General features: G+C 42.5%; 2 protein-coding genes across 5 annotated transcripts in view; one reads left to right on the forward strand and one right to left on the reverse strand.

Moving 5' to 3' along the window:
* Window positions 1–6,906, forward strand: part of JAZF1 (JAZF zinc finger 1) — a 196,760-nt gene extending 189,854 nt beyond the window's left edge. The window contains exon 5 of the mRNA XM_075417437.1: window positions 4,620–6,906. Within this exon, the coding sequence (XP_075273552.1) occupies window positions 4,620–4,796 (177 nt within the window). The 3' untranslated portion in view covers window positions 4,797–6,906. The remainder of the gene's footprint in view (window positions 1–4,619) is intronic.
* A 1,030-nt stretch (window positions 6,907–7,936) lies between these two features.
* Window positions 7,937–23,990, reverse strand: part of TAX1BP1 (Tax1 binding protein 1) — a 64,333-nt gene continuing 48,279 nt past the window's right edge. For all 4 annotated transcript variants that reach the window (XM_075419090.1, XM_075419091.1, XM_075419087.1 and 1 more), the window contains 4 exons: window positions 20,126–20,300; window positions 19,637–19,785; window positions 9,721–9,806; window positions 7,937–9,056 (listed from right to left, as the gene is read on the reverse strand). In XM_075419090.1, the coding sequence (XP_075275205.1) occupies window positions 8,855–9,056; window positions 9,721–9,806; window positions 19,637–19,785; window positions 20,126–20,300 (612 nt within the window). In that variant the 3' untranslated portion in view covers window positions 7,937–8,854. The remainder of the gene's footprint in view (window positions 9,057–9,720; window positions 9,807–19,636; window positions 19,786–20,125; window positions 20,301–23,990) is intronic.

Consider the following 23,990-nt stretch of genomic DNA (forward strand, 5'->3'; position numbering starts at 1 on the left):
AGGGATGGGGCTCCTGTCTGCAAACAATGTACAAGGATAAAAGATGGCCTCTGCACTGAAAAGTCATTATGGAAAGGTAAATAAGACAAGAATGAGTACAACAAATACTTCCAAGGAATGGGCTGGGGCGGACAATGGAAACTGTAATGAGAACATGTTTATACACAAGCCCAGATGAGTATCAGAAGACCCTGCTGGACTCCTGCCCAGCTGCTATCTCTTGGCCGTTTCCTATAGGCAGTGCAAGAAGTGAGTCATAAGCATTAGTTGTTCTTCAGGAACTTTATTTTTTTTAAGAAATAAAATTGCTTGCTTGTGATATGTATTGGTACTCTATACAGCGTGGCACAGATTTTCTTAATGATAGGTAAATTTGTTTGTGGGGTAGTCAGAAACAGCTAAATGAGTCTGGAGCACACTGACTTCTAGATGCTTAAAACACAAGCCTCTGAACTAATTTCTGAAGCTTGCTTTCTTCTTCTCTAGTTATGGTTACTGACCTAGAGAATATATTGTAAGTATTCTATAGTTTACCTTTTATGGATATTTTCTTTCTTCATATGATTTTTATTTGATGCTTTAAATTTGATTTTTAGAAAATCATCTGCACGATTCAAAGGAACCTTTGGGTAACCCAAAGAGGTTAGCCTTATTTCTGTGGAGTTCACCCTCACCAGATTTTGAATTTACAGCTAGATTTAGATGCCCTGTCCAGAAGTGTGAGGGTATTGAGTAGTTAAAGTGCTTTGCAAAATACAACCTGTAGGAGCCAAAGTGTGGATTTATGAAGATGGCAATTAGTTTTCCCATTATTCAGTACCACCTGTGTGTGCCAGTTACTTGGTCTCTCGCTCTGAAGAAAGACATTAAAAATGTGTGTATGATGTAGATAAACTTATTCAGGCAACTTCCAAAGAGCAAATGAAGTTAGGTATGTAATAGATACAAAAAACCCCGCAAATAATGCATATACACTGTTACAGAGAAAACTGTGGAGTGTTTGTCATAATTCTTCTAGTTTGTGCAAATGCAATTATAAAAGAATAATAGATATCCATGCATAGAAAATGTAGGTTATATGCATGACTGCTTTTTGGCCTTGGGCAAGAGGAGAAGTGGTACCTTGCAAGAATGCCGAGGCATTGGGCTGGTCGCTCTGGCAGATAATGGGACGAGGGTCCTAGGTCTGTCAGGTGGGTCAAACCCCTGGGAAGGCTGATCTAAGAGCAGTGAGACTTGGCAGAGCTGTGGGAGGGAGAATATTGAAGTGAGAGAGGGAAAGAAGGGAGGTTACGTGAAAGAAAAGAGCAAACCAGAGCTTGCAAGTTGAGCAAAGAGGAACTGGACCCACAAAGAAAACTTCAGGAGGAACAGCCAGAAGATGCAAAAACAAACATGAATGTCTAAGTCTGAAACAAGAAATCCTCCCAAACCATCCTTGACATCTCTTTTCCTGCTTGAAGTGGGTGGTGAGCTCTCTGCAGCGTAGTGGCTGCATGAGTATGGCCGTGCAAGGGGCCCTGCCTGGCAAGTGTCCTTGTGTCCGTGCGAACCAGGTAGTGCCAGTCTGAACTTCTCTATCTCCTCCTGATCTGGTCCCAGGTTAATAATTGTCTCCTTCTGTTTAAGGTTTTAGAGTGCCCTTCTATACTGCCATCTTCTTCCTCAATCATTTGTGAGAGTAAATAACAAGCAACCTAAGTAACCAGAGCAATAAAAGTGATGAATGCGTTTGGCAGTGGGCTTTGCCATAGCGCAGCAAACTCAGCCCAGACATACAACAAAGTGTTTACATTACAGCAGTGGAAAAAGTGCTGAGCAGTCGACTGTAATTCTAACAACACTTTTCTTTTAGACAGGAGTACAGGTCAAATTTCATGTTAGACTAGCTCCTCGTACTCTGCGTGGAGTAGTACTTTTCAAGCCTTCCATGGCACAATTCATTCCACGTAGGTTTCTGCTATAGCATGTCCTTAAATTTTTCTGCCTGAAAGTACTTTCCCCCTTCATCAAAGCACGTGGTGTACCTGAGGCTGAGCGGATCCTTAAAAAATCTGGGTCGGGAGAAGAGTACCATTGGCAGGGAATAGCGAGGACATTCGTGATTGCAGATTTATGGCATCTGTAGCAATTGATAACTAGTTTAAAGGTATCTTAAAGTGATTTCTTACAAAAATGAGAAGTCTAAACAGGTTTCTGTAGTTTCTAAAATGTATATGGGGTTTGGGCATAGCTTTGTTTTTAACATTTCCCTGCAGTAGCAGCAGTTTAGCAGGTCACCCACAGATTTTCTTGTCTTCGAAGGCGCAGGTCCTTAGCGGTACTTAGGTGCTGACAGATGCCTTGCGCCAGTCCTCATCCCACCCAGTAACACTCCTGGCCCCCTCACCCCAGTGGGTGCTGGAGGTTGTAACGGTGTCCGAAACCACCTAAAAGCTGCCTCAGGATCTCCAGTAACATGCAGGGAATTCACTTGACTGCTCCTGAAGATGATCTGTAGCTTTGATGTGCTCTTGTCTGTCTTGGTGCAGCATTCTGCCGCCTCTGAATACTCGTCACCCCGAAACGACCTGCACAGAAGGCTTGTATTCGTGTACCTGGCTCAGACTGGAGACGGGCGATTCTCGTCTCCCACGTCTTAGGTGACAGCTCAGCTGGAGTTCTCCAGTGTTTTTGAGGGTGTAAAGGACAATCTGGGGGCTGGGTTTGCAACTTGAAGTGGGGATTCAGTGCCTGGATGCTCTAGGGGAGAGAAGCATGGATTTGTGGGCAGAGCAGTTGCTCGCAGTCTTGCACCATACCCTTTTTCCAGGGTGGATATTTTAGGCTAAATTTTTCTTTCGAAAGGATTGCCCCAAATCAACCTCCCCAGACGCACAGGTTGCCCTGAAATGCCACCTCAGTGGTACGGACTCCACTGGGCGTTACAAGTTCTGAGGAGAACAGCACCTCGCTCAACTTGATCGGAACTGGAGAACTGGTTTTGCTTAAAGATTAAAAATACCTTGCCATCGTGGCACAGTTCACGTGTAATGGACAAGGACCAGCATTTTGCGGTGTAAGATGAGATAACCGTAGCTGTCTGGGAGCCTGGGTGGTTTCTCCTGCCATCGCACTCCTCGCTGCTTTCCTGATGGCAGCTGTAAGTTCCTCGAACTTCTCCCACTTGCTGTTGGAGCAGGGCAGCACACAGGGGGACCGTCTGCCTCGGGAGTGGGACGTGACGCCAGAGATTCTGACTCCGAATTGGCTGGGTGAGGAGGTGAGGAAGGAGAACGGGAGATGTTGGCAGGAGAGTGGTATTGAAAGCGTTAACCTTGTGCCTTCCTAGGGTTTGCTTTCTGATGCAGAGAGTCTTCTGAAGTTTCAGGCGTTGTAGCTCTCTTCTGTTTACTGAAGGCTTTTTCTTTTTCATTTCTTTAAACAAATTGTCCAACTTGTCTAATTGCTGCGAGTTCCAAGCTGGAGCTTCCACTTAGCATAAGCTGCACGTTAGTAAAACTGAACTTGCTGCTTAAAAAGAGCCAAAGGGACGTGTAACACCAGGCAGTGGTTCAGCAGAGACAAAATCCCTGGAAGCGTTAATTTAGTGTGTTAATTAATAGCCATGCTGTTAATTGGTTTTGGTGGGTTTTTTTAATAATTGAAAAACCCCTGAGATACGTATCTGGAAACTCCAGAGCAGACACAGTAGAGCCTCGGCGCTGTATCCTGTCTTGGCATCGTTTTTCTTCCTGAGAGAAGCTTTAATAAAAGACAGTTTGCCTTTCCTTATTTATCCGAAAATCCAAGCTCTTCTACTGGAAGCAGATAAGCGAGACCCCGGTAAGGCGAATCCTACATAAAGCGGCATCGCATCCCAGTGAGACCGCAACAGCTTCTCCCACTGTGGGCAGCAAGGTGTGGCAAGGAGGAGAGTGGTACAGTTCTGACTGAAGTTCAGTAAGGTTCTTGGTTGATCTAGCAAAAGTGCTGCCTCCTTCCTGACCTCTCCAGCGTAACGGTAGCGTGGTGTGCTGCTGGCTTTTGTTGCTTCTCTCCGAACTACAGTGGAGATCAGCTCTCTTAGTTGTAGCTGTAGAATATTCCCAAACAATAGCTGTCTTGAAGGCAGCTTCTCTGGATTATTTTCTAAGTGCGTGCCCTGTGTAACTCTTGAAGTTAAGCATTCTCTGCGGTTCATTCTTCGCAGACAATGGGAAAACTGTCAGGATTTGCTGGTGCCTAAAGACACATCTAGAAACAATGACACAACACAGCATGAACACGCCATGGGGGGAGCTTCAGCTTTTTGAAGAAGTGTGACTCGAGTCTTCATGCCAATTCTTTGTTTGCTTGTAAACGAACCTCTGAATCAAATTTGTCAACGCTATACGAAAAAACGTCCGGAAGCAAAGAACATCCATGTGTGAGCCCCTTAAACGGTGGGTTTTGGAAAGTGCCCTACCTTGGGAGATAAAAATCAGGATTACTGCGGAGATTATTCTCCACCTTGTCCCACCTCGTATCGGGAAGGCACAACAGACGCGCGACACCGAGCAGCAGTTCCTAGCAGTTCGTGTGGCTTTGCCCGTAACGTTGATCAGTTTGCCACTAACGTTTTGCTTTCTCCCTGACAGAATGTGAACGGTATAAAGTACCACGCCAAGAACGGCCACAGAACGCAAATCCGTGTACGCAAACCCTTCAAGTGTCGCTGTGGAAAGAGTTACAAGACAGCTCAGGGCCTGCGGCACCACACAATCAACTTCCACCCCCCCGTGTCTGCTGAGATTATCAGGAAGATGCAGCAATAACATGCTGGTCACAAATGTGCCAAGAAACCCTCACCAGCAGTTGCTGATTTTGAGAACAGCCACCTTTTTCAGGGGAAGCATTCAGCAACCCTTTAAAAAAGTTAAATGCATGCTTTAAAATTTTCTGTAATTTTGGAATGATGTTATCTTTGTAGAGTTAATGATTTTGTACATTTGCACATGTAATCATCGTACCCATGTTCATTACTTTGAGATAAGGTGCTATAAAAGCTATAGGTTCTTCAGAACATTTTTCTCCAAAACAAAAATAACTGGGGGGGTAGGGGGGTGGGGTTGTTGCGTATTTAGTTGTACTGAAGCATTGGGACAGGAGTGAGAGGAGGAGAGCTTGGCACTGACATCCTTTTGAGATTGTAACGTGATGAAGACTTCCACTGCGTCTGTCAATGTGCGTGCAAAACCAAAACAATCCCGCCCTCGTCAAACTAGCATTAACATGCCTTACGTAACGGAGTTACCGGTGGAGTAGCAAGTCTTTTAGGTAATGGAAATATAAATAAGAAAGAATGTTTAACATAATATGCTAAAAATATTTTCATACTTAAATAACATACGTAAAAAGGTGTGCTTGCTGTATTTTATATTATCTTGCAAATCTTTCTTTTCCCCTCTTGAAATGCTGAAAATCTTGCCATTCAAACTAGTAAACAATCACTTTAGTGTTAGAAATTACTACTTTTTTTTTTGTACAAGGTGTCATATTATGTTCATGCCCATCAAACTTTTGAGGACCAATATCCCAGTCCCACTGAATATTTGCCCCTGAACTATCTGTTAGAAAGACACTTGGAAATACTTAAGTGCAAATTTATGTGTGTGTGAGAAACAATTATCTTCATCTCCGATGAAGTTTTAAAGCACTTTGTAGTTCTCTATTGCCAACAGATTTAATGTTTTATGTGTTGCCAATTCTTGCAACTACGGTACGAGCATTTGCCTGTGGTTGCAAATAAAAAGTAAAAATTCTACGCCTGGTTTAAGGAGGTCCCTTCTTCGTGCTAAGGGAGCTTCTAATGCCTCTCCCTCATGTTCGTTGTATTTTGAGGTTCTCTGTGTGCATTTTTTGCTTCTCATTGCAGGTCACCGCGTTCCGTTTGGAAGCGTCTGTTTAGCTTTACAATTAATTTTGCTGAAATGAGACATAATGAGCCTTACCGAAGATTAAGTGCTTCTTGCAGCAGGTGGTCAGAGACTGACTGACACCACGAGCCACCGCGTCTGGGCCTTGCCCGAGCGCCTGTCGCCTGCTGCCTCGCGCTTCTCCCACCAGTGAGTGCTGCTCCCGGCGTGGGGCTGGCCCCAGGGGAGGGAGGTGGCACCCCCTGCCCTGCCCCACCCGGGAGGGGCGAGGGAGGAACGCGCTGAACACAGGCATTGCCTTCGCTGAGTTCCTGGGAGGTGCAAAAGAAAGCTCAACTGAAGGAGGAACGAGCTTTCCCTCTGCTTTTTTTCCCAAAGCTTTAAAGGAAAACTTTCTAAGGCTGACACTTACCTGTTCTCCAGCAGAGTAAAGGTCTCATTAGAACACTTCGCAGTCACCCTCAGTGAATTAGCGCGTTGAAGGAAACAGGACTTTTTCAGATCCTGGAGAGGTGACGGCGCTTGCGCTGTGCAGCGCTGTTGGCTGGGTTTGAGGGTGATCCAGAGATGAGGGCTGCCAGGGCCCACCTCCCCTGGTTTGGGGAACGGCTGTGGCCCCCAGCCACCTTTTGGCTCTGCTTCTAGTGCAAGGAACTACAGGCTGGGTAAGTTCGTTCAACAGCTAAACAGTTGTAAAAGGTCATTGTTGCATGTTAAGTCCTTTCAACTATAAAAATTAAATTCCAGTTTCTATTTACCTATTCATTGTGACAGTATTATTAAACAGGTAAAGATGGGACTATTTTGTTATACTGTGTATAGTGAATGTATTGTACTGTGTCTGTGAAAAGTGTGCTTTAAATTATATTTTCATATGTTTTGTTGGGGACAAAGTACTTCAAGTTTGAAAGTGACAGAGGTTTGTTTTAGAACTGAAGGCAACTTAAAGAATTCCTGTCAAGAAAGCTGCTTATAAATGTAAATCAAATCACATTTAAAATAAACTGCCTCTGACCTAAGAAGCCTGCTCTCTCCTCGTTACTGACCCTGAAGAGTTAAGTTCCTGGGCTGTACCTACTCTTTTATTTGTGTATTTTACTTTGGCATCATCAAACTCTATTATATTCAATAAACACCTGAAGCAATTTGGGCACTACACCGTTAATGCACAAAATTACTCAGAACGCTGCAGCCCGGGGAGGGGAATGCGTATTTTGATGTCATCAGTCAAAAGGACTTCAGCTCTCCCCAGCTGTTTCCTTCCAGCACCCCCAGCAGGGCGCAGGCAGCTGGACAGAGTTTGTGCTGGTGCTGCAGGGGTAGGACCGAAGGTCTCCAGAAAGGCAGCGGCTATCGCTACAACAGGAGAAACCGGGACCATTTTAATCGGGTGAGGCTGCAGCAGAGGTGCTTGGCTTCTGTCAGCCCCTCAAGCCGCGGGGGCAGGCTGGGCCAGGCCACAGCACCGGCCCCTGCAGGCACCCAGCCACAAGGCATCTCTACCTTGGCACAGCCAGGATCTGCGGTTGCCCTGCTTGCGCAGGACACCAGTCCCTGAGATTTCCTAAATCCTTAATAATACAATAACTAGTAGTATTTTGGGTTTATAGCCAGTTCTAACTGTTTTCATATGCTGTTGAGTTACTGTAAGAAAAAGAACAGACAAAATACTCTTTCAGTACCTCCATGCCCTACCTCAGACCATCTCTTGACACGAAGTTCACACAAAATAATAATCTGAGATTTAAAAATGGAACGCAGAGGACTGCTGGAGTAGCTGCTACCCCTGACACTGCAATTCGTTCCTTCAGCGTTTCATAAATCCTGCGTCGAAGGGGATACTGCACGCATTCACAAGAGACCAGCAGACAGGAGAAGCTCCTCAAAACCTTAACCCCAAGTCTCTCTCCCAAACAACACAGAGAGCAATGGTTTTGTTGTCACACGAAGCTGAAACATCATTTACTGAAAGTATGTAAAGCCTCCATGCTGGTTTGTTTCGCAACGAGCAGCAGGAAAAAAGGACCACTGACTCCGTGAATAATTTTGCTTTTAATGTAACGAGACTACTGTACAAGTGGAAAGCCAATTGACTTAATACAGTTAAAGTAAATATAAAATGTTTAGCTATACACACTGGAAAGAAATACATAAAGTTAAAAAGCAGAAGGTTTTAAAAGCCCTACGCCAAAAGGAACACAATTCACTGTTGTGAAAATAGAACAATATTTTCTACTGACTGCAATTGCAACCTACTGGCAAGGATTTGTTTGAATGGTTACTTTTAGGCATTTAAGCACAGCAGTGTCTTTCAACTCAAAAATGCCGCCTGAAGGTGTAACGCACTGAATTTAACCTTGTCCCTCAAGGCAAACGTTCTGTACGTGAAACTGAAGTATTTGCCATTACTTTTGTCGCAAGCATGTCATCTCGCAGTACGTGCATCTACATTTCAGAAGTGTACTAGAAAACTGTATTTTCATAGGGCAAGTCATGTAACTTTCTGATTTAAGTGTTACTCAAAGAAAAAGACTCAAAGAAAAATCTGCTAGGAGAAACATCTGTCTACGACGTTTTCAGTTACCACGGTCAGGAGAAACCACAGGTGTTCTGGTGGCTTTTTTATGTAGCTGGAGAGCATCACGAAGCTGGCCTCATTTTTTTCCGAGGCCGAGTCATTCCTGTGTCCTTACAGATTCCACCGAGCAGGGGAATGAATGGCTACACACACAAGGCAGCGGGGAGCTGTGGGGTGTTCTTTAGTATAAGGTTGGGGGGGAGAGAGAGAGAAGGTAACCCAGCAGCAGTTTACAGCCACGACCCGTCATGGCTCCCGTTAGAGTACACGCGCTTTTAATCGGCAGTTTGCACTGTTAGAGAAAAGCTGCGCTCGTTTTGTTCCGCAGGCGGACTACTCAGATTTGGGCTTTTCAAGCTACACTGCAAAACAAAAGTATTTAATCAAAATTTAATACGTTCTGATCAAAGTGCGTCTGGACGTGCCTCTCAAACCCTTGCTGGTCATAGTCGGGCGGGAACTGCTCACTGCACATGGGGCACACCTTCCAGTGGCTCTCCACGTGCTCCTCAAACTTGCTCTGGTCGTAGTTGGGTGGAAACATCACGTCGCAGAGAGGGCACTTCTTGTGCACGTCAAAGCTTCGCAGGGAGGTGGAGGGAAAGAAAACAGGAAACAGTCATTTAATCTGTTTGTTAGGGCAAAATCAAAGGTAAAAGCAGGATGCTGCTGCCACCGACGCCGAGAGCTTTCCTACGAACCGCAGTTTCAGCAGACTCGGTATCTAAGCAAGTGCCGCACCGTTCATTTACACGTCTTTGCAAAAAGTGCTCGATACGGGTACAGTAGCTTTACAGAGGAGTTCCAGAATAACCTGGCATTTTAAAAGCGACAGGATTTTGACAGAATTCCAGCTACCACCGAATACAAATCGATTGTGTGTCTTTAACGGCCAGGCAGTTTCATGGGAAACCACTCTCTCCACTCATAAACGCTTGCTCCTAGCAAACGTCACACTTTATAAAAGCTCTGAACTTTGGTTCACAATTAGGTTGGAAAGAGAGGGGGAAAATACAAAAGTTATTCATTCATTTACTAAAAAAATTGTCCAAATTCCGTCCACATAAGGTACAGCACGAATAGCCCACCCAGTCTCACCGCGTGTTCCCTGACAGTTAACTGTAAACCAGATAGTCACTGAGAATGCGTAGGAGTTCTTCACCTCCACCCCTGCCTTGTGTAAAAGAGCCCAGGAGTATGGAAACCCGTCCGTGCCACTCAAGGCCAGTAAGAGGTAACATTTACCTGGAATCAAAGCAGAAACCTGTTCCACGTTCATGCAAGAGAAGACTTGGAGGATCAGGAGCAGAAGGTGCAGTGTTGTCATCATCCTGTTAAAAAAAGGAGGTGTTTTAAATAATGCCCACTAGAAACGGGGATTCTTCTCCCCTCCTCCAAATGCATTTCTGTTACCGAGCACAAACATGGATGAGCTCTACCTTTCGTTTTACAGTCCCTGCAGCACAAGCTTTTACTGCAGTGGACAAAAGGGGGAGGTGGTTCACGAACAAGGAAAGCTGCCCGCAGGCTGCCTGCTGACCCGGCACCCAGAGCAGACCCTGGTGCCTGCACTGCTAGGCTGTACGCAGCGCCGAAGGGAACAGGGCTCACCTCGGTCTTAACACCTGGGGGCTACATCACAGACCCCGTGCCACGCTCAACGCAGGGCACCGCGCCACTAACCCTAACAGCATTTTATCAAGAGCTAAAGCCCAGACAGATTCCAGCCAGCAGGGTGTCACGACTTTTAAAATGTGTCGATGTGAATTTCAGCAGGGAAGAAAGCCACTGACGCCAACCCACGCGCTTGCCTCCCCGTCCACCGGTCAGTTCCGAGTGACCGGCCTGTGCTGCTCCCGCCAGCCCCGCGTGTCCCGCCTTGGGCTGCCTCCCGGTGCCAGCCCTGCTCGCCCTTCGCGGCGACCAACAGCGCGTGCGCCGCCGCGGCAGGCTCCGATGAGGACGGACCAGCGGGTTTCCCTCGGAGCCTCTATGGGGCTGGGGAGGCCGGTCCCCACGCGCTGCTCCCCACATCCCACAGAGGACGAAAGACGCCTGCCTGCAGCGGGAAATGCTCGAGCGGAAAAAGGAAGAACCCCTACAGCGACCGCATTCTGAGAGTTCCCTTCTGCCAAGCAAGGGGTCAGAGCGCTGAGGCTTTGCAGGGGTTTGGGTGATGACATTATTACAAATTACGATTTAAATAAGCAGAGTGATGTAAGCAAACACAATTAGGGGAAGAAAACAGCACAAAAAGAAAATAAATTGAAGGGGGAGGAAGAGAATCAGAACTATGTGTGTAAACCCATTCTTTATGCAGCATCAAGTGATTTATTATACAGCATCTTGGTTCTGTTCTGCAGTTGGGTAACGCAGCACAATCCCTACTTCTTTCAAGGGGGGAATGCAGGTGAATTCAGCAAGATTTTTGAAACTCCAAGTCCTAAACCATTTTCCTTCTCATCTCAAAGATGCCCTACGTGCAAGAATGACGAATTATTTAGTTGATCTCCAGAAACAGATGCGCAAGGGGCCCCACACGACGGCACACCTGCTGACTGTTTTACACAGACAACTAATACGCATCTTCATAGTTCATTTTTAGGCTCACGTACTTTGTCCTTATGACGAGTTAACGGAAACAGGCTGGGATGGGAAGATTCCCTCAATATTTCTCTTCTCCTGACAACAGCTGCTTCATTTCAACCATTTAACACTCCCATTAAGCAGCCAGCGGGGCTTGCTGCGGCAGATGCTGGCAACAGACATACTTTCCTGTCTGACTTGCCTGCTTTGCACCTGCAGCAAAAAGGGCACATGGGTTTGAAAACCCTCTGTTGTTCCTTTTGTCACAAAAGGGGTAGGACGTATGTATTAACGAAGAACAACTATGCGAAGTACTCCTGTGCTGCAACGCCACAGCTTCTACAGCGCCAAAAACACGACAGACCTGCTGAATGCCAGACTGTGAGGAGAGCGGGGGCTCATCTGAGGGAACAATGTGCATCTGCCTTCGAAAAACCAGTTCCACTGCAAACACAGGCCTAATTAGCATCAAAGTCCTTTAGGAAAGACTTTCTTATGATTCTTTACTGTTTGTCACTCAGTTACTTCTTGAACACAGGGCGTTTTTGTCACAGCGCTTATTAATACTTGGTTACAAATGACAAGGTGGAGGCGGCAGGTACTGCTCTGGTGAAAGGGCTCAAATTCACAGAACCATAGAACCATTAAGGTTGGAAGAGACCTCTCAGATCATCGAGTCCACCTGCCAAATTCCCTCAGTAAGCTTTGTTTAGGACAGATTCGCAGACCCAGTGACAAATGCATAGGTGATTCATTATATTAAGGGTTATTAGTGTTAGTTGAGTAAGCAGTCAAGATTTACCAATGCTAAATATTAGCTTGGTATAGAAGGGCATTAACCTCAATTATGCGGCTGGCACGATACAGATCGGTCTCTTTTTCCCTTCAAAATTATTAATGCATTCCACAAAACCCCGCTTCCAGAAAGGGTCTTCACACAGACCCAAAAGACACCGCTGAGCTGAAAGCCCAGCTGTAACAGAACACAGAACTAAACACTCCTCTGGTAATCCCGCTTCCACACAAACGCGGGGATACCACAGAAATTTCAGTTTCCCTACCAGGACAGGAAACCTCTCGGTCTTGACGCACGCCTTACACAAAAGGTTAAACCGCACGGAGCAGCAAATGAAACACGTTCACGTAACACGTTGTTCACGGAGAAGCGCTCTTCCCAGTGCCCTCCATCCCTGTGTTTAGCTGTGTCAGCACAAGCAGACTGCTGCAGCACCGGCTTCCCCACACACGCACTTCTGCTCTGCTACCACAGTCCGTGGGAAACCAAAGATTTTAATTTGAATCAACAAAACGCAAACCGATTTATACGAAGGTTTGCCATTTAAAAAATTTATTTTAAAAGAATCAGCACTGTCTGCCCACCTTCTATAAAGCTTTAATAGGTTAATAGGTTGGGGGGGGGGGGGGGGTAGTTTGTTTTGGGTAGGCTTTTCACGTTATTTACTCTAGTCATTTACTTTTTCAGTATTTTGCCCCCTCCTTTTTTTTTAAAAAAAAAAAACATTTTGGTTAATGCTACTTGGTAAGATAAAATTTTCTTACTTCTTTTGTCCTTTCTTTCCGCTTCTGGCAACTGTGATACCGTCCCACGTACAAATGTAACATTCCTCCTCACTCCTTCATGAAAAATTCATTTGAAAGAGAGTGTGATGCTTTCTTCTGCGTGGCCACACGTGCACTATTCTGCACTGCGGCCTTGTAGGCACTAGCTTCAACACAAGGCAAGGGCAAGTTATTAGCAGTTCTACAAACAGGCTTTTCTGATTTCAGAGCAACGTTAAGTCTGGTATGTCCTAAGGATATAGCTTTCTCCTGGCCCAGTTCAATTACCTGTAACAATCATACCGTGTGTTCCTCATAGTAGCTTCTGACCCGTGCACCATCTACGAATGACAACACTGAACAGGTATGGATATGGCGCTGTGAAGGTATGGAAAGTCTTTCTCTTCAGTGTACTTTTGCTCTTGGCCAAGTCTATAAAGCTCACTCTGCTCTTAACCTTTTGTTATGTTTAACCCAAACAAGCAGAAAGCAAATCTATACTGAGCACACCACTCATTACAGAGATTACTGTGTAATTACGGAATGGTCAGACAGTAACGATGAGAACTTTATCTTGGTCTGAGAGTACTTCACAGCTGCTCTAATTACAGGTTATGCTAAACAGCAGACAGTCACCGATAACTAAAAGTTCTCATGCACTGCCCTGGGGTAACTTGGAACTCCTGGAAAATGTCCCATTGTATTGGACCCCGACAGCTGTCTATTTCTGTCACTTCAAATGGACAAAACTCCTGAAGTGCACCCTTTAAAGCAGAGAACTATACGCAGGGGGGACGGATCTTACTCATCTTGGTTCACCATCACTTCGCGCCCGGTTTCTTCCAGCTAGTATAACTAACAACGCACTCTTTATTCTTATAAATGATGTTACACATGCTTTTCCTCTCTCCCAGGGTAAAGCAAGCCATCCCCTGAAGACTCAAAAGCCGAAACGAGAAGGCTGCTTTAAGCTGTTTTACAGAAAGAGTTTGACGATAACTGCTGGGAGGCCAGGCCTCAATGATTCGGCCTATGCTGCATTTCAAGCGCAGGCATCAGCTCGCTTTCAAGACCCCATGGTCAAGTCCTGAAAATCATCTGGACAGAAGCCCACACTCCATATTTTGAGGAGGCGACAGCTTAATCTGCCCTTTGTGTAGCCCCAGAGCCAGCTTTCGTGCACTGCAGACTGATGACCAGGGTGGCTGCATATACTTCACCAGGACCTCCGCAGTGCCCAGCAGTGATGTAACGCCATTGGTACGTGGCCTCACACGAAAAGGGTCTGGTATCACATGAGAAGTCTGGTACCCGGTACCCACAGGCTGGCACTGTGCTTATGTAAGAGTAAGAAATGCCAGGTTTGGATAATTAGGTTAACGAATTAATAAAGGATGCCTTTAACATCATGACTTAACTATTATCACTGGACTGTAACTCTTTCAAATTGCCACAGAAGCCCCACAGATTACACGGATCAAAGATAAATGCAGCATTGCACAATAAAGCATGGTAAAACAGAGGAAGTTTGCCACTAGAAGAGGAAGAAGGGAAAGCTAGGCATTAACTCTCAGAGATAAACACAACTCACCTAGTTTTACCAAAACTAACCAGTTTCCTCTCAGGTGCTGCCTTCACGGTGACAACTGGCATCAGTTCCAAGACTGCCAAACAGGAATGAGGAACAAAGCCGCGTGACACTGTACAACACCTGCAGACTTGACCAATCCCCACCTCTGACTTCTACAGACCACATTAACACGCAGCAGTAAGCGAAGCGATTCCCATCTCAAGCTTTAAACAGCAAATGAACCCCCACACCGCCAACACATAGCACAGGTACACTGGCAAGAAGAGGACATCCATTTTCCTTCTGCGATTAAGCTCTGTTGAAGTCAAATCAAACAAAAAAAAAAAACAACCCCTTTTAAGTCTCTCCACCTCTCTGCAAGTAGTCTGGTCTCCCAAGAAGTACCCGGGCACCGACTGCTCCTTTCATGTCTGTCCTATGCAAAAGATAGGAATTGGCTGCCAGGGTAAGGTCAGGCTAACAGCGTGCGGTGGGGTTCTTTGCTAGAAGAAAGGCCATTTTTGGATTCATCTCAAAAAATACCCTGACCTGGTTGTCAGTTGTCAAAAGTGACACCCCCACCCCACCCCCCAATTTACTGTGACTAACAACATTGTTTAAGAGTCTCAGGACAGTTATTCTGGGCTTGCTGCCAACTGTAATCAGGACTACGTTTCTAAGACTCATACTTTAGTATTTTAAATATATATATATGCATTTTTTATGGCTCTCTCCTGTACATACTTGTAGGTATTTTAGAAATTATTTGCTCCAAATGATTACATTTTGGTCAATTATGGGAGCATGAGCAAATAGAAAGTTAGTGCTGAGTAGACGATGGTGGCAAGTCAACTATTCTACACAAAATCACCACTGTGCATGTGCTCATCTGGCACGATTAACACAGACCAGCTTACCCCGCTCAGAAATCACGGTTTAATTGGCCTAAGAGTTCCAAAAGCCGAATCTATGAAAGTCTTCGAGTCACATAGAACTGATGTTTTTTCACATCAACCAAATACATGTAAGTGCTCAATCCCAAGGAACAAAGTTTTGGGAGAAAGAAAAATCGAACACAATGGCAACGTTAAACCAAAATTCTGATGCATCTGCAGATGCATCCTTACTTAGTCTACAACTCAGAGTAACCGAGGCCAGTAAAAACACCTTAAGTTTCAGTACAGCAGGAGCATCACCATCACCTGCTTTTATATTGCTACTCAAGATAACGGCCAGTAACTAAAAAGTCTTCACCGAGAAGTAGAGAGGGAAGCCTCCTACACCTGGGGTAAAAGCAAACAGCGTTCTCCTTAGGAATATGGAAACCAAGTTCAGGTCACATTAGGAGTAAATGCCTCAGCAGAAGGATCATCTCAATCATGAGCTTGAGAATTTTGTAACGTACCAGCAGGAAGGCCAAAATGACTTTATAGGGGGTTACAAAGGTAGTAGCTGTACTCCACAGAACTGAAGATCAAATCATTAGCTGCAGTACAGAAGCATCCACAGGAAAATAATTCATATGCAACTTTAGCATGAAAACAATCCTCTTGGAGTGAGCTTAGGGCATCTGGGATGTCTCTCCGTCCATGACTGCGAACAGTACATACCGTAGCACCCATCCAGTACTACAGGGCTGTGGAAAAATCCTGCCTCACTCTTGTGAAGTCTACAGAACTTTTCACAGTGGAATGAGAAAGAAGCAGTGAGTGAACAGAGACCAAGCTGGCACCCTTCTTCCCCATCGCCAACCAAAAGGACAGTTACTAGCTCGTGCCACACCTCTAGTCTATTAACAGAACTGAAAGACTCACATTTCCTCCTTGGGACAGGCTGAAAGATCGACCGAGGCTGTCTCACTGACGATTTTTAAGAGGTGCATTGCTAAAAAGTACATGTGATGGCCACTGCATTAGCTCAACAGGCTGACAGTTCTTCATTGGGAAGGGAAAAGGAGGAGAATCTTTCTGTTGATGCAGAAAACTATGGCTGATCCATAATAGCAAGCAATTTACAATTCTAATGACACAGAATAGAAACATCATCTTTTTCATATACTGCAGACAAGGTACCATGAGTTGGATCTTTTTCAGTACAAGACAAAAAGCATATAAATGGATCTTTACCCAGGAACACAAGATTCCTTTAGGCAAAAGTGCACTCAGCACCTCAAACAAGTCTGTTACGAGACTGACAAAGAAGCAGGTTGCATTAAAAACAAACTAAACAAATAACGAACAAAAACACCGCATGAAGACTTTTCAAAAATAAGGAGACACCCAGGATTCCTGTACAGAAGGTTCGCATCAGTTTGGACAGGTCCAAGGTATTCCACTAAAAAGGACAATTTCAGTTCAAGGAAGAGAATCAAGTTTTACCACAAAAAAGAGAACTAAGGAGTCCTGACTGTCTCCAGATTTGTCTTGCATTCCCCCTAACACTTCTCCCCCCACACTGTCTCATGTTTTCTTCCTGTTTAGTTGGATTGGTGACCAGTTTGCAGCCATACTCAGGATTATTAGCCAGCCGTTGGCTACCTGCTAGAACAAGAATTTATTAAGGTCTCTCTTCCCCCAAGCAATTCTCAAAAAAACTGTGAGAAGTCAGTACCTAACACCTCTACCACATGTCAAACATGTTTGAAGTTAGCAGAAAAAAGCAAAAACAATATCCAGAAAGAAATAAAAAATGGGAGCAAGAAGGCAAAATGAAAGTCTGAACAAACTGGAAGAGAATTCTGTCTCGAGTAAACGTCAGAGTACAGACGACCAGAAAGCAGGTACTCCACTTACGCCAATTCACAGCACAAATACCGCTGTATGAGCTGCTGAAGTGCCGAACGGTCCAACGAAGGCAAAGCCTTTAAAACTGGAGGGCTACCAACATGCAGAGTGGAAACGTGCAAATGGACAAATGCGCAAAGACAAATTCCAGATTCTTCCCCCGGTGCAAAGGAAGACACATCACATTTGGAAATCGAGTAACTCAACATTTACAGTGAAAGAAGGTCAAGGTAGTAACAGTTGCCGAGATTTGGTCTGTAGGTTTGAAGCAATTCTACCTAATTCCTTGTCTAGAAAAACATTTCTGGGAGAAACATTCAAGTTTTCTCCTCCATCACCCAGATCGTTTATGAAGTTACTCAACTGCACAGGAATGTGAACAGCAACTACAGCAGGTAAGTTTGACTTGCTAGACCCCTCATTGTTTGCTGACCTATTCCCTAGGCTAGACTGAACACCCTAAATGAAAGGAGGTCCCATTTCTGGCTTTCCCTCTGCAGCAGTAAGTTGCAAAGTTTCTCTCACACATGCACATACACACTTCCCTACTCTCACCTTATAGACTGAAGAAAGCCTATTTTAGTCATATCTGAAAAGTCCATTTTCAGTTGTGTGTATACATCTACTTCATTCTCCTACATATCATAATATTGGCTCAAGGTCTCAAAGATCTGTCATCTTAGATAAATACTGTAGACATGTTCATCATCATAGGCAAACCGCCACCAAAACAGCCATGATGTGGTGGAAGTGACTACAACATCCTCGAGTTCTTAAACTAATACAACATGTAGTAATAGGAACATGGAGAGGAAGACGACAGAAGTCCATACAATGGTAATATTTTAAACAAAGCAGCAAGTTTACCAGTCCTTTTCTTCCAAGAGGGAATCCTCCTCCAACAAAAGGACCAGCTTAAAAATGCACAGAATTACATCCTAAACAGCTTATTTTAAATAACAGTACAACAAATGGTAATCTCTTCGTATTTACAGTTTCATATTTGCTGTTTCTTCTGCACAAATAACAGGCTCTCCTTTATAATGAATCACTTACATATATGGAAGTTTTCCCTGGTTATTTCTTTAAGTACTGCACTACAACTGTTTTATCTTTGGCATATTACTATGTCTCTCTAGAAAGATTCTTGCAACTACTCACTTCCATGTAAATTTATACACTACATACACAGTCTATTTTTGAGAAGACCAAGCAACTGATTCTCATTTGAAAGTAAAAAAATAAAGACATAAATTATTTTATTTAAGGCAACTTTTCTCAAGCTGAACTTTATTTAAGCCTATTATATTCCATCTCATTACAGAAATCCAAGCTGTGTCAGCAAATGAGCACAAGACTCTAGCACTGTTTCTCTTCGGTTTGCAAGAGGGCAAAGCACATAGATCAGAAAGAACACCCTGCTAATTAAACAGAAGCAGATGACTAAAGAAGAGAAGAGCTTGTCATCTGTAATATCTACGTCAAGAATGATCAGATTAAATATGCAAAATGTGAAGTAAAGGTGGGCAACAGCATTAAGCTCACATTCCAGATCTTGAACAGGCTGCAAAAGTTCTGACAGTTCCTCTAATTATTCACAGTAATGGACACTGGGGGCAAAAGGTAGGAGGAAGAAATACATTTTTCTCCATTATAGGTGCTGAGCACCAGGGCTAAAATCATGCCTGTCTGAACACTGCTCAGTTTCTGCAAAGGTTAATAGCAATTAAATGTGGCAAACTAGACTAAATGAGAAACAGGTCATGATACCACTGTACTTGCAAAGAGCACAATACTTTGCAGAAAGGTATTTCTTGTTTAATATTTCTGAAGGTGCAAGAGCACTTAGAATAAGAAAGAGTAGTAAGTCTGTTCCTGTTCAAGTGAAGGCATATGGCCCAGTTTATTACAGAAGCCAATTTACCAAAACCTTTTTTTATACCAGAGTGTGCAAGTTAACTGTATTAAAAAGAAAAGCTAACCAGTTTCTACTCAGAACATACAAAGCCCTAAAAAAGGAATCGGTGAGAAGCTGTCACTTTCAGTTTAATCAGCTTCAGATAACAGTCAATTAGCTCTTCCAAATATGTGTCTAACAGCATAAAACATCCAAAATGGAAATTAATAAATGCGAAAGACACAACAAGAGATTAAGTATCTAATACGATACACCTTTTCATTCAGCATTTAACTGAAAATACTAGTATCAGAATCCTTTAAATTTCTATCTGTTCTGTTACAATTTAGTACCTACATACAAATTATAAAACCAGTAAGACATGGCTACCTTTTGAGCCCTCATTCTACCACACAGGAGACAAAAAAACAAATCAGCTGAGATTGCCTGGGGTTTTCTACTTTAGTATTTAAAAAGATTCAGAAGATACAGTCCTAATACCAAAACAAGCCTCTCAGTAACTCAAGAGACTGGGGGAACAAGTACACTGGGGGAACGACTATATTATAATGAATTGATGTGCAGAGTTTTCTCCTTGAAAGCAAGCAAAACTTGCTTAAAACATTGTTCAGGGAAAAGAAAAATCAATTCCAGATTTACACAACAATAAATCAGGCTTATCAGATACTGAAAATCTACGTGCAACTCTTGCTTACTCATTAGTAGACATATCAAGGAAGAAAAAATAATAAAAAGGTAACTTGCATTGCTATCTTCAGGATCTTCTAAACCGTCAGGCCGACTAAGATTGCGTGAAGGCTGACTACACACTACATCATCTTCCAGCTCCCAAAATGAAGTTCTAACAGGCGGTCTTTGGATCTCATCAGGATTAAAAGCGCCATCTGCTCCATCTGAAGAAAAATTAATCAGAGCATCTTTGTTCAGTAGAGTTTGTATTTTGAGATTACCGATGTGCTACCTCACATTTAAATATCAAGACTTTCAAACATTTTTTGTTTAGATAAAACAAAAGAAGAGAAATCACCTTTTTCAAAAGGTGTCTCTAAAACTGTGTTTACCTTATTGATTCTCATCAGTAAAATAAAGGCACATTATTGATTCTCATCAATCAATAAAGGCTCTGTACACCAGTGTAAAGACTGCTGATACTCAACCTGCATTGAGTGAGCCACTGCTTTTCAAACAGCAAGAGAGAAGTTATATTGGGGTGGGGGAGTGGAATTTACTTACCTCTTCTCTCCTGAATTGCGTAAGGGTTTCCGTATTGCAGTACTGGTAGTCTGCTTGGCACCGCAGGAACTGGTCCATTTTCCTCTGAATATGGGTTGCGAAAATGTAATGTCTGTTGTGAAATTTGTCCTTCCATCATCCTTCCAGCTTGATTTCCTGGTGTCCTGCCAAGTCCCTAAATAATGCAAAGTTTAAAATGTGATTAACCTATGGAGTCCTAGTCCTAGCAAATTTTGACTTTTTATGAAATATTTAGATCTGTTTTTAAAATACATCTGCTAACCTTCCCACTGTCTTTTCATCTTGCTGTATTGCCAAATATATCATACATACCAAAACCAGTCAATGAAGACAAGAAAATACAAAGAAGATATTTTAAAGAAATTTTCTTTTTTTGTCATTAGTTAATTCAAATTACACAAACACAACTGCCATATTTTTCAAGAAATATCTGCATCCTTTTTAAAATGAAGACAAATCAGTTAAATAGGTAAAGAATAGGTGGATTAACAATAAAGATAACATGCAGTAAGAGAAGTTTTTTTAAATTAAAAATAATATTTTTTTTCATATCATATGATACCACTCACGAATGTACCATTTTAGTATGTGAAGTACATGTATGTACATACTTGACATAATTCACTACGAATTCGTGACTGGCAGATATTTTAAGAACTATTAAGTGCATTGCACTGGATCCTTTCTGGTATCTAACAGCAGCATGTTGACCTACACCAAGTGTAACTTCACATTCTCTAAGATGTGCTCAAGGCTGTCACTTCCAGTAGGAAATGAAGAACATCAGAACAATCTTTTGCTCAGTGTCCTTCCCATGCACACAGGGGAAGAAACCATCAGAGAATTTAGAAACCATCTCACCTGTTTTCTACAATGTAACTTCCTTAGAGTTACCCTTACTTGCAGAGCCTCATGCATGCATGTTAAGCTCTGTACATTATTTGCAGATGTGTTAGATGTAGCTGTGTTTAAAATTGGAAGAGAATTATTTTGTTCAAATGCAGGGATCCTATCCACCACATTCACCTAAAACTATACATACAGTGGCAAAGATCCATTACTTTTCCTTGTTCTCAGCTCCTTTAAAAAAATTAATTTTTAAATATGTTAAACAGGTTGGAACAGTTTTGTCCTTGTTTGTGATTCTGCTTGGTGATCATGTTCCACTTGTAATTATTATGGGGTTTCTTTAATTGTTATTATTATGTCAAAATATTTCTATTACCATTATATCAACGGTCACTAATGCAGCTGAAATTTTTGCATGCTTCTCTTCTTCGTGAACAGAAAGAAGAAAAAGGAATGCTTGGGTTTTTCCAGTTAATATACAGTATTATCTACAGGGCTGACAAGTGGTTTGTGGCTTGCAATGCCTGAAGATACAAGAACACTTTCAAGCTGCACTGTAAAGCAGACTTAATCATCCAGTTAGAACCTTTTTGTTCTTACATTCAAAAATGACAGACTGTACTCTATGAAAAAATTACAATCTAGATGTATATCAAAGGGGGAGGGGAAGAGAACAATAAAGTGATTAGACAGGTCAACATGTTAAGCAGTAGTTTCTACATCAGTAGCATGGAGTTGTCAGCTTCTTAGTGTGCATGAAGGAAAGGCTAGTTTGCAGGAGCACCCTCAAGAAAATAGTTACCCAGTGGAAATCTCTCTCAAAACATAACAAAATAGCAAGAGAAAAACAAACACAGAAGTACGCACATTAGAAAACGTAACAGAAAAATGATGAAGCATGGTCTCACAGATTAATCAATTCATGATACTGGAATAGAGACGGAAAGAAGACAGAGAATGGTAGGTCAGGAAAGACCTGGAAAGGATCCTGGAAGCATAAACAAGTAACTGCTCCTAAATGTAGCGGAGGCTGACAGTCAAAACAATTGGCTAGGAAAATGCATGCAGAAAGTGTCATAGGGTACACAGCAAGCCAGCGAGAAGAGGTTTCTCCTGTCAAGGCCAGAATGGGCTACAGCAAGTGTGACAGTTCTACTGAAATCCAGGCAAGATTTTTAACCTGATGGTGAGCTGAAGGAGACCACGTTACAGATACTTTACATCGACAGGATTTATGTAAACACTGCGACAACAAAAATTTTAAAATGGGTCAGACTGAGGACAATTCACTCTATCATTCTGGACTATAACCTAGGTATGGCGGTCACGCCGCTAGCAATCACGCAAAGGCCCCTAAACATGTATGTAAACTCAGAACTAGCTACTCAACTGATTGATTAATTCTCTATCTTTGGTAACATTCAGACAATTGATTCTAGGAAGGAATACTATTACTCAAAGTTGGTATTTTCTATTTATATTAACATATAGAAATTAGTGCTATTTTTCACAAAGGTAATCCAGACTAGGTTACCGATTTCAAAAAATACTTACACTAGAAGCATCATACAGAACAAAACTGCATTTGTACTACTGTTTAATTACAAATGAATGGGTTTTAAACCCATGAGAAGTTGTGTTTTCATACACAGATTCCAGAGTTGTTACACTTCCTGTGGAAAGTAATTCTCTGTGACCTTCATGAGCAAAGTTCTAATTCATCCTTCTTCCTCCTTCTTTATATCCTCACCTACTTTATATCTATATATGTATGTATGTATACTTACAGTTTAGCAAGGGTATGTATGTAGCTTACTTCCTAAATTCAGTGTTTGCACCCAAAATATAAAATTGCTGAATTTACTGAGGGGCTTTAATGGCCTGCTTGCTTTAATTCTGTTGTTTAAATATTTCTATCAGAAAGGCAATTAATTCTTTCAGAAAAGCTCAAATAGAACATTTGAAAAAAATTAAATATACTTAAAATTCTGGATTCTTGCATATAATCCATAGAGACATAGTAATTACTATGAACTACTAAGGGGTTTTTGTAGCTTATAAATCGCTAAAACTCTAAGCCAACACATATTAAGACAGTAATTAAAGTGACTTAAGTGTGGTCAGTGCATCAGCTGTAATTCATCCAAAGATAAGTCTTTTTCATCCTTCCATGTAATAAAATGCGTTAAGTGAAAGTGAGCATGTATGCCAACAATACCCAAAGGAATATGCCACTTGCAATTCAGAACCAAGCAAAAAAATTCCAAGATGTAAAAATGAAAATAATAATTAAAAAATAGACTTAGGACAGATACACTTTTCAATCATTTTGTTCTTTCTCGTTGGCATTTTCTTCTGGATTCTCTGGGTTCATGTTTAATACTTGCTAATGTAACGTTAACAAAAACCTCAAAGATGGAAGTGCGCATTTTTCCTATAAGACTTTAAATTGAAACTTAAACCCAAAACTTCAATTAGCGATTTAACTACATGGGAAGTAAAATGTGTCAGTTACTAAAAGGAACAACTCAGTGTATTTTTCTTAAAAACAGGCAAACTTCAGCTGAAACGCTAGAATACATAAATGCAAAATCAAGTAGCAATAACTACTCTGAAAACAAAACACTACTCAAATGAAAAAAGACTGAGATTACACATTTATTGTTCTGTAAGTACTATCAGGCTTCAGACATGAAGGGTTTGGACTCCAACAGCAACATAAAGTCATTTTCAAACAGGAAAAAAGTAGTATTTACAAATGGTAAGGCAGCTTACACAAAGTTAGCTTTTCAGAGCACTGGCCACAAAAACAGTTGTGTTTCTTTTCTTTTAGAAAAACCTTCTAATACAGGACAACACAATTTCTGCCTCACACCCTGCAAGTAAAGTATCTTCCTGTAGGTATGACACAAAACTATGCTAGCATTACTTTAGATTTATAGACTAAAGTGCATATTTGATTGAAATGGCTAGGGTGAAATGGTTAGGATTACAT

This window comes from Opisthocomus hoazin, chromosome 4 (genome assembly GCF_030867145.1).
Source record: "Opisthocomus hoazin isolate bOpiHoa1 chromosome 4, bOpiHoa1.hap1, whole genome shotgun sequence".
NCBI classification, from domain to species: domain Eukaryota; kingdom Metazoa; phylum Chordata; class Aves; order Opisthocomiformes; family Opisthocomidae; genus Opisthocomus; species Opisthocomus hoazin.